This window comes from Astatotilapia calliptera, chromosome 23 (genome assembly GCF_964374335.1).
Source record: "Astatotilapia calliptera chromosome 23, fAstCal68.1, whole genome shotgun sequence".
Lineage (NCBI taxonomy): Eukaryota > Metazoa > Chordata > Actinopteri > Cichliformes > Cichlidae > Astatotilapia > Astatotilapia calliptera.
The window spans coordinates 5,234,382-5,246,006 of record NC_137443.1 but is presented as its reverse complement, the minus strand read 5'-3'; the positions used below and the strand labels follow the sequence as shown (position 1 = coordinate 5,246,006).

Here is an 11,625-nt window from a genome sequence, read left to right as displayed (position 1 = left end):
ATGATTCCTTTTGATGTAAAACTGCTCAGGCCATCACTGCATATTAAAAGTTTTTTTTTTTTTAAATCATCATAGTTTTCCATTCACACAAGTTTGAGTTATTCTAAAAATGTATTTGTGCGTTATTTAATTCGTTAGTAAGAATTCACTTTTAAAATCGCATTCACTGACTTTTTGTGTCCAGGTCTGACAAAACTGTTTTCTTCTGTGCGCACATTTTCTTCAGTAGGCTGAAAGCTACCTGTAGGTGGTTGAAGCCCCAGGGTAAAGCTGTTATCTCTCTCCCTCTCTCTACCACACAATAACAACAGCCAGGTTGCAGCCATAGCAACGCCACCGGTACACCGTTAAGTGATGTGAATGGAAAGCAGACGGAGGCTTTGAAGTCCACACTCCTTCCTCTGCCGCCGCCCAGTCTCGCCCGGTTTAAGGTACGGAAGTGTCTGTTTGCCTGTAATGGACGAGGCGGAGGACAGCGAGGAGGAGCCCAAATTCCAGAAGGCTCGACCCTTTCAAATAGCCAGCTCGGCTGGATGCGAGGATCATGGGAGTAGCAGGGGGACCAATATGAAGAAATTCTCGCCAGGAGGCGGAGCCGTCTCTCCTGTGCGAAAAAACTCCAACAACAATGAGCTCTTCCTCTTGCGAGGCGAGGACTCCACACCTTTTACTCCCAGCGGCAGCTGTGCATTTGCTCTGTTGTGCCAGAGGGATGCTGCTGGCGGCACAGAGTCAGACCACAGGAGTGCAGGGGACACAGTGTCTGAGGCGGGCGTGATAGGAGAGGGGGGCATCGGTATGATATGCAACAAAAACGGAGACTGTAGAAGAGACCCGGCCAGTTCAGGCAGTCTTTCTTCTCTCATCTCAAGACAGGAGAAGCAGGCAGATGGAGTAGTAGCAGCTGAAGACGATAAGGAGCTGGCTGCGAGCATGGACGGCTCTGTCACTTCAGCAGGGTCCCTGACACAGGGGCCTGGGGCCGAGGTCAAGACGACGGCAGCAACGGAGAAAAAGGACTCCAGAGTTTCCTTCTCCAACCCCCCGAGTAGTAAAGGACTGGCTCAGCAGCCAAGAAGTTCTGTCACGTTCAGCAAAGCAGAGGACGGCTCTCAGATAGTGCCGGATGATGGAGAGTCCAAGGGGAATCAGACATACATGCAGCGGCAGTTTAGTGCCATGCTTCAGCCTGGAGTTAATAAATTCTCCCTGCGCATGTTTGGCAGCCAGAAGGCAGTGGAGAAAGAACAAGAACGCGTAAAGTCAGCGGGTAATTGGATTATCCACCCATACAGCGACTTCAGGTATGGGTCAAATTGTGTTAGGTCAGTGAAAGTGTTGCTGTAAAGAAGCTAAAGGGGTGTTTTTGAATGTTGCCCAGCGCCCATTCTTTACGTCAAACAACATTATATGTGAAGATTGTGGGAATATGAACATAAGTATGCTATTTTTAAACATTCAATGGTTATCTGGGGGAAAAAGTTGAACCGTACCCTATCATAAACAGAGCTATTTCTCTATTCCTGAAGCACCGAATGATGACATATGGGAGATTTTGTGTTTACACAAAAGCTCCATATTCCAGAGGTGTCACAAAGTTGACTCTAAATGTGTCTTAAAGTGTGCTTGGTTTCAGCACCGAGGACAGCTCCTCTAATAAAATGTGGGGAAACCAGGTTTCTTGTCTTTCTTATTTGAGTACCATCAAATATGTAAAGCCTGCTGTTTATTAACAATACATGGCTTGATTGTGTTAACTTACGGACAAAGCTCAACAGCAGGATGCGCATAACAAGAGTTCAAGTCATGACTCAGCAGCCGCTTCCATTAGTTCCTCTAATATAAGTAGCCACAGTGTCTTCCTCTTATCCTGCAACACTAACAAACATCGTTCATAATTAATCTGCCAGTTAATAATAGGTAAGTTGAGTAAAGTTATATAAAAATACTTACACAATTTTCTTACTTTAATAAACAGAGGAATATTCATAGATGCCTCGCATGGTCAGTTCACCAGCTGAATTATCTTTAAAACACAGGTTCTCATAATTCAGCACCTAATGCTGTGGCGTGACTGGCTATTGTGTGAATGTTTGTTCAAACCAATAAATGTCACATTAACTAACTACTGAAAATAGGTGATGGTGCACAACACCACAGCCGTGAAGGCTGCTTTATTGATTTGGGCTCTGGTTGTTGTTTGTACTTGACTTGTTTGGAGGGTATTCTGCTGTTTTTGCTTTAGTTGTCTTTTCTTTGCATGGTTGTGGTTAATGGGGTAAAGTGAAGGAACTATCAGGCATTTCATAAAATTTGAAAGATTTATCAGTTTGGATTGGGTTAGTTTTCTGAGTGTGTTCAGCCTGTGAGAGTGCATTGCTTCATGACACAGAGAGGGCCGGAAATATGCTTACCCCGTATCATAAATCAAGCAGAATCAGCTTCTTTCCTGATATGTGATATCCATAACATGTAGCAACACTGTCAATGTCTGGACATCAGATTTTAGACATGGTTTCTCTTCTCATATGCATAGCATCAGATTTTTCTCCTTTATTACTTTATTATTACATCTTTTTCTCTATCAGATTTCAGAGTTGTACACATGGCCCTATACTGCCCTTTGTTTGCGTGTGTTGGGATTAAACAAGCGCCTTTAATCATCTTCTACTCTTTCGTCCTGACAGGTTCTACTGGGACTTCACCATGTTAATGTTCATGGTTGGCAACCTGATCATCATCCCTGTAGGCATCACCTTCTTTAAAGATGAGACCACCACACCCTGGATCATCTTCAATGTGGTCTCTGACACCTTCTTCCTCATGGACCTAGTACTCAACTTTAGGACTGGTATCGTGTTCGAGGACAACACCGAGATCATCCTCGACCCCAAGAAGATCAAGAAGAAGTACCTGAAGAGCTGGTTTGTGGTGGACTTCGTCTCCTCCATACCTGTGGATTATATCTTCCTCATCGTGGAGAAGGGGATTGACTCAGAGGTGTACAAAACTGCCCGGGCACTCCGCATTGTCCGCTTCACGAAGATCCTCAGTCTGCTGCGTCTGCTGAGGCTGTCTAGACTCATCCGTTACATCCATCAGTGGGAGGAGGTATGCTGAGTTACAGCATTTCTATACGAACAGGAAAGTTTTGTTCAGTATTGAAGTTTAGCTTGGATAAATACTGGATAAAGTAAGTATATGGGACCAGATGGGGTTCTAATGCACAGTTTATGTAACACTTTTATATAAACAGATAATACTGAAAGGAAACACATAACTTCCACACTGAACATCTCTATTTTAGATTTTTACTCCGTGGTTCTCAAACTTTGTAAGGCTAGGGGTCGCTCACAGGGAATCCACTTTTACAAGGACTATCTCATGATCCTGAAATAGATCAAGCATATGCTGACTACCATTTGGTCCTACCTACTTTTTAAACTGTTCAAATAAACCCTTAATCAATACTAAATACTTGATGCATGTGATGTGTCACATCTTGGGTTTCTACTGGTCCAAACATAATGTAGGTCAGTCTGTTTTTCATATCATTTTCTCATCATATGCATCCCCTGTGGTATAAGGTCTTTTTTTGTTACTGAAATCTTACAGAGGAAGACTTTTTTCCCAAAAGCATCAAAAGAAAATATTAAGTTTTTAACTTCTTCATACAATTATGTATGTTTTTTAATGAACTACTACTACTGCATAGCTTTAATGTCTAAAAAAAACTCATTAGCATCACGTTTGCTACACCTGACAGACACTACAGCTGCATTGATTATTGCTGTAATGCAGAAGTTAGTCAATTATGATCAGATGATCTGCTTACTATTACCCCTCCACTTTCAAATGTGCTCATTAATAATGAGAAACTAATCTAACTGGGCTCTAATTAAGAATTGTGCAGCAGTTTCCAGTGCAGTGGCTTGTTCTGTCAGTATAAGTCATTCTAGTATCACAGGAGAAGGCACAAAAAATTAGGTGTAGAGTTTTCTACTGCAGCAAGCCAAGATGAGTGGATTATAGGTCATCTTACTTGATCATCACATTGTTGATGCATTTAAAACTGTATGAAAGAAAAAAACTTTCCACATAGTAAAAAATGTTTTGTTGCAGCATTTCAACCAATTAAGGCATCAAACAGCTGCAACCACATGCTGAAAGACTTGCTAATGCAAACCCCCTTGCATCTCTAATTGCATCAGGAAATAATGTTCTAGAGAAAAGTGCATTATCATCCATCATATGGCCCCATTTTACATAAACACAGCATTCCACAGCTTGGACTGTGTGTGTGCTTCTTTGTGCTTCCTTATTTGGCCTAAACAAGCATCTTCCAATCAAATGAGTGTCCCCTCACTCTGAAAATAACCACTGCTCTTCTGATTACACAGTGGTAATTTGGGTTTGACGAAAACCCTAATTACTCATTCAAACACAGACGCGTACACACACACACAGAAACACACACACGCGAGTGCTCCTTTGCTTCAACTTGGCCCTGCCCTGATCCTCTTAGTTCAGCTGAGCTCTGCTCTGCTCTGCCTGATCCAAACGGGGGGAACTGTTTGCCTCTTCTGCCCAGCTCAGCTCAGCTCAGCTTAAGTCCGCTCGCTGCAGCACTGTTTCCTAAAAGCTTGTCTTAGTATTGTGATGATTTCACCATATAGATCTATTGAAGGCCAGTACAGAGGTGAGGTGAGCACTGGGTAACAGTCGTGCTAAAAAACCATTTATGTGGAATGATCTCAGAATAAATCGCTTATGCATCTATGTTGGTGATACAGAAGCAGAGAAAAACAATTTGCTGAAGCAGGAAGCTTGCGTTGATGCCTTTTTCATGAGCTCGACAATGATGGGGAATGGACAAGAGCAAATGCACAAGTGCCAGGGATGGAAGGATAAAAAGGTTCATATCCGTCATACGCACTAGTTTTACTCTAAAAGCATTTTAGCAGTCTGACAGAAAGAAGCAGCAAATAGTTTATCTGTGTTTTTCAGGCTGTGACTTGTAGTCACAGTACTATGCTTTGACCCAGATTGTGGTGTGACAGTGACACATGGCCAGGTGCTGTTCTGGTGTTGGGGGGAACATTAGTCCTAGCTCATTAATCATAATGGGAACGCTTTCTAATCACAGGGCAGGGCCTCACAGCATGTTTCCCTTTCTGCGTCTTCTAAATGACCCAAGGCCATTAGCCAATACAGGATATACACAAAATGTGCAAAGAAAGTGGTTTCTTTTGTTGATTTTGATTTAATTACACATGGACCCAAAGCAGGCCTGGGGAAGGGATCAAAACTAAATTACTGTAAAGAGAAAAAATGAATATATATCAAAAGAGTGAAACAACCAGGTGCTGATGACATTTTAGAACTGGATAAGGAAAATGTGATGTGCAGCATACAGCTGAAATGCTACATATTTCTGAGGAAATTGTTTTGCACATTTTATAAATTACATTTAGGAGGAATTTAAATAAACTTTGATACAATTGCCATTATCCATCCAAACACAAATCATATGAAAAGTCCAAGAGCTATTTAAACTAGGATCATGCACATTAACAACTGGGGTATAACATGTGTCAGTTTTCCATATTCATGTGACTTGTATGTTTAGGACAGCAGGGCCTCTGAGGTGTAGAGATGTGTGACAGCATGCCCTGACCCTGCTGCTCCCAAACTGTAAATTCTAAACAGAAGCGGCTCCTTCATGTCATCACACGCACACACACATACACACACAAACACACACAAAGGCCTAGTTCACATTTAAGATGAATTTCTCAAGATCTAATCCCCACATACTTGTAAACCTACCCATACACAAACACACACAAAAACACACACGAACCACGATAATTTGGCCTGGCAGATAGCCAGCCAAGCCATAGTGAGTGGTGTTTACAAGGCTGTGACCACATCACCAGCTCCACGCAAATTAGCCTTCTTACCTGGGGTGAGCTTCTTAAGAAACAGCAGCGAGAGCCTGGCCTGGGCTGCTGATCAAAGCTTCATCAGCATCTAATGAGGTTTTATCATGAATGCACATTGCATGCCCTGTGGTCTCACACCTGGTTATAATGGAGAACCTCAGCCTGGGAATGCGAAGCACGTTTTTTGCTGTTTATAAGTTACTAAAAAACTGGTCAAAATTATACCACCTGTTATCATAGTTCATTAAATTGTTCAAATTTTATATAACAATAAATTTAGTTGTTAACAGACACGTTACCTATAAATAAACTGAGATATCAAATCCTAAAGTTCTTCCTCACAGGTCGTCATGTTACCTAAAGCTGCCCTAATAGATATTTGTATATTAGCAAGAGATGAATAACAACCTCTGGTGTGAAAGGTTCCTGTATGAGTGTGAAACTCACAAAAAACTTTCTCCAAACTTCCTTTCAGTTTGTGGATATTGTAGCAACCTCTCCATTGCAAGAACATGGGCAGCTTAACTAGACTTTGGGCTGCATGCCATGGAGGGAGAGAGAGAGCGAGAGAGAGCGATGTTTAATAACAGAGATGTTTCATTGTCAACCAACTTATCAACAGAAAATTTATAAATATAATGTTAATAATATTAATAACAATACAAATATCTGGCGAACGATTCCCTGCCAGACAGATATATTGAGTGATAGATAGCATGTGGTATGAAAGATTGCCTATATCCTTCCTTGTGGCAGCAGAGCTCAATCAGTTTGTTAGAGAAGTTGCTTTGCTACCTGCCTAGTAAGTGTTGCTCATAGTGGGCAGGATTGTCTGTGATGGAGAGCAGTTTGGTCAGTCACCTCTTCTCCATCACAGCTTCAGAAGTGTTATATTTTACTATAATAATTCACTCCCACTGCTCTCACATTACTGTGTTCAGGTAAACCTTTGAGGTTAGCACATAACTAGCATTTAAAACATGGCTAAATGTGAATATTAATTTGCCAGCGTCAACAAAAAAACTACATATGAAAACTATGTTTTCCTCATTTCTGGAAATTTTACAGCTTGTTAAGCTGTACCACGTGCCCAAAATGAATCTGCTAAATTTGCAAGAGTATGATTTATTTTCTTAAAAAAATATAATATAATAATTGTCCTACAGAGTGGATCAGGATTTGCAACTGTGCAAATTGTGCACAAGTTAAAGCTATTTTATATAGTCCCCACAGCATCACTGTTGCCAGTGCTATCAGCAGAATGATAACATGCTGGATGTGCTGTTTGTGAGAGCCGATAGAGTAGTGTTTACCATTGTTTTCAACTCTCGCTCAATCGCTATAAACACCAACTTTTCATTCTGCTCACACATCAGTTCTGGCTTCATTCTGGCCTCCTCTCCAAATCTGTAACCCTCACGTCCCATCTCTCCTCCTCCTGACAGATCTTCCACATGACCTATGACCTAGCCAGTGCCGTGGTGCGAATATTCAACCTGATTGGTATGATGCTACTGCTGTGCCACTGGGATGGCTGTCTCCAGTTTCTTGTTCCCATGCTGCAGGACTTTCCATCTGACTGCTGGGTCTCCCTCAACAAGATGGTGGTAAGAAAAAAATGCTCTGTGTGTATGTTTTTGTGTTCAGTGCGATCGTAAGTTAGACAATCACAGGAAAAGTGTTCACTGCACAACTAGCGTGGTGACACAGCTTATTTATTCAGACTGGAGTTGGGAGCTTTCGTTCAGCTTCAATTAACCCCCCACTAGTCAAACCCAGGAGACACGCCAGTGTACGGCAAGTAGGAGGTGGATGAAAGAAAACATGCTGCTGTCACTCAGTTCATATAGAAGCTCATGCAGTAATTTAGGTGTGCTCTTCTTTCTTTGTCCTGTCAAATGTCCTGTCCTCCTTCTGGGTGGCAGGTGGCTTCTAGCTGTCTGTTGGAAGACAGACCATTAGGAGAGGTTTTCACCAAAATTACTGCTGGCATGCATGAGAAAAAATAAATTAATAAAATGAATGCATACATAAATGTAAAAAGAAATTGATAGCTAGTATTGAAACACACTATCTTCTAATCCAACTGGATAATTAATGAAAAGTAATCATTAAAGTTTTGTTCATTTTGGAAAGCACTTATTGTCTAAGCTATAAAACAAAACCGTATAACATTGACTAAAGAACAGCCTCTGTTTGTCTCTATTTTATTTAAATTGCACGATTAATCACAAGTGTGGACAAATAAAGAGGAGAAACACCCAAAAAATACTGTTTGGGTTTTTATCATTTTGAACTTAATCCTTTTATCCAGTCTCACATGTCATTCTGCTTTGGAGATAACAGATTGGAAGGTGGTGAGTGGCAGTGGCCGGAGGCACAGACAAGTCAGAGGATACAAATACCTTTTATCATAAAACTGTATTTCACACATATATTCACTTTCACACATACAGTATGTTTGTTGGCAAACAGAAAAAGAATTGTGGTGGTTTCAAGGAAGCATTAGTGTCAGTGTCAATCCTGTTTGTCCCACAAAAAAAGAGAGAAACATTAGAATTGGTTTAAATATTTTGTATGAAGTACTCAAGGGATATTTTGGATACAGCAGCTGAGATGATAAGCTTAATGAATGGCTGTGACTCTGCGATTTGTACAGTGTGCGTGCAATGTTGTTAACAGAGAGGTGATGATTGGTTTGTGAGCAGCTGTAAGTAAACTGGTGAAGCAGATTGCATGCAAGCGCAGGAGGAAGAGATCTGCTCTAATGGGTGTAAATAGATTGAGTTATAGAGGACAGTTTGCATTGCAGGGGCTGACTACAGGAAGAAAACAGAAAAAATAGTCTTAATCTTAATTAATTGACAGCAATATCAACAGTCCTAGAAACCATCGAATTATCTGACAGAGCTAAAAGACGTCATTGGTTGGCTGCCGGATGCTTATTTCTCCACATAACTGTAACTGTCTTGAAACCATTTTTTATGGGGAACATTACATCTTTTGCTCCTTCTCCTAAGGAAGTTCAGCATACCGGATAATTCCTTCTTTATGCTTTTGTCAGGCACTGGCTGACTCTGCTGCAGCTGAGAAATGCTTGATATGCTGGAAGAAAACCTTCTAATTTTGGCACAGAGATTTTTGGCATTCAGTTCCCTGAAATACACTGTGTACTATGGTGCTATGGTGTTTACATGAATAGGTGTGTTCTGTTATGAGTGTGTGTGATCTCTAGGAACAGATGGATCTCACACCAATTGACCCTAGGGGAGATTGTTGTTACTTCTCTGTCACTCCATCCCTTTCTTTCTAGTTTCATCTCTGGCCATCCTATTTCCTCTATCTCTCTTTCTTGAATGTATGGATTTGTATGTATGGAAAATTGCTTTATATGTTGCTTTTTCAGTGACTCTTTTATCCTTCATGCCCCACTTCTTCTTTCGCTGATATCTCCTTCCTTATACATTCAGTTTTCCAGAGTGACGTGTGTTGTTTAGGGCTTGTGCCTTTTTCCAAGCTCGCTGCCATAATGCCAGCGAGCACACATGTGGGTGTGGCTGCCATTTCAGGGTAATCAAGGTCACATCTTCTTCAGAGCTGCTTTGAGTAAGAGATCCAGCGTTAAATGATCCTCGTGCCTCCTCGGGCTGACAGGCTGCCTGCCTGCACTGGACATTTATTGGACTCCACCCTGTTTTGCTCTCTGCGTCATGCATGCACTTAGGGTTATGGAAATAGGGCAAGAAAGCCATTCCTGAGAAAAACATGGGACTCGTTTCTTCAGTAGCTATTCTTATGTGCATTTTTATGCATGTCCCTTTATATAGATGTGTTGTGTTTGGCTGAGATTTGTGTGCATGTGATATATAGTACAGTATAACTAAGTGATAGTCAAAATATCCTCCTTCAGACTGTTTTTTTTCTGCAGTGTATTCATCTCTGCCTCTTAACACTCAATAAGGGAAAAGATACTCTTGCAGCAGACAGTGGTGTTTATTGTAAGTCGACAATCAGGCTCCTGCTGCAGAGTGATCAAGAGACCGGATGATCGTGGTCTGTTATGTAAGTGACTCTCTGTTATGTGAAAGATGACAGGTGGTTTTGTCCCATCTCCCTTGGCCTGATTGGCTGTTATATCAATGGCATTAGAATAAAGACGCTCTTTTCCTCTCGACTTCTTTCTCTGCATCAAAAATGAACTGCGTTTCTTTATAACTGGAGAAGCAGAAGAGCTGCTGTAACTGCAACAGAACACCAATTTGTGAGAACCTATTTATGCATTTGCACTGTATTGAGGCACACAGAGATGCACTTCAAGAAACATTCATGCTTTGGAAGTTGATAACGAGGCCCTCCATTCATTCTGAAGTGACCGAACCGGCAAACAGGCCTGTCAGTGCATATAAAAATAATGGACAGTTACTGTGTGAGGTCTGTGTGTGGAAATGTTGCATATGTGTGTGAATAATAACTGCTGTGTATGACCTGACAGCCACTCTCAGTGCTAATTTGGTACAGATTTTTAAGAAAAGTTAAAGTGGGTGGTGCTATTTACAGCAGGCAATACAACAGAGAGACTTTAAGAAACCAATTGACAAAGTTTAGCTAATTAAATGCATTTTTAAGTCAGAGTGACTGTTGCAGCCCACAGACATGTATTTTTGTTGAAGAGGATTAAAAATTCTTGCAAGGTCAAGTCATGTTGTAGCTAGCTAAAAAAATAGAAAAGGAAAAAACAGCCTCACGGGCTGGTTGGGGCTGCAGTCTTTGTGGGCCAAGTTGCCCCGGTGAAACCAACCCCATTTTATGAAGAAAAGTTGTCTTGTCATTTTTAGCCGTGTAGTAAAAAGCAGTGAATGCTCTTTGCTGCTTTACTTTATAATGAAGGCAAACTTCAAAATAAATACATAAATACAAACCTCAGTGTAACCTGAAGTGTATCCCATAGTTGGTTAGAAATCTAAATGTGGGAGGAAAAGCTTTTGAAATATGCTTAGGATGAGCAATTGTTGGAATACTTATATTTTTCTGAAACCTATCTGCAAAAAGAGAGATGAATATAAGAAAATTGCACACCAAAATGAGACTGATTGCTCCTTTAATTCAGCTCAGTTTTTAAGATCAGTATAAATAAGTAGAATATGCCTTCTATAGCATCATATTGTACAATGCATGTCAGAGACTGAGAGCTGAGTTAACTAAGAAATCTCATAGGTTTGAGAATGTAGTTCCTTTTGTGGGGTGGGGAAGACAACTGTGGCCCAACCCATTTGTTAGAGTGACTAATCACATTGTCATCCACAGACTTGTGTTGCTACCAAGGCTAAAAAACAAAACAGCAAAGCAAATGTCTCTTAAAAATGTCTCGAAGCCCTGCAGAATTATTCTTCCTCTCCTTTTTATTGTCAGTGTTTAAACAACCGAACTTGAAACTTGTACTTGGTCGAGAACAGAATAGATGCTTTTGGGCTTGACTCATATGGCCACAGCTTGCATCATTAACTAGACAGAATCTCTGGATGCACATGGCTGCACACAAACAGCAGTTGTGAATACTACAGCTGCGTCTCACTTTAGAGACCGGATCCTCCAAATGATACAGCCCACGCAGGTGGGGTTTGTTAGAGGACCCGATGGTCTGACTGAACCCTTATTTCTTTTCAGCAAAGACTCCGTGCGA

The 11,625-nt window shown here is 41.1% G+C and overlaps 1 protein-coding gene across 1 annotated transcript in view; it reads left to right on the top strand.

Annotated features, from left to right (window-relative positions):
- Positions 1-302: 302 nt before the first annotated feature.
- Positions 303-11,625, top strand: part of hcn2b (hyperpolarization activated cyclic nucleotide-gated potassium channel 2b) — a 41,003-nt gene continuing 29,680 nt past the window's right edge. Inside the window, exons 1-3 of the mRNA XM_026159549.2 lie at positions 303-1,304; positions 2,688-3,111; positions 7,391-7,552. Coding sequence (XP_026015334.1) covers positions 457-1,304; positions 2,688-3,111; positions 7,391-7,552 — 1,434 coding nt within the window. The 5' untranslated portion in view covers positions 303-456. The remainder of the gene's footprint in view (positions 1,305-2,687; positions 3,112-7,390; positions 7,553-11,625) is intronic.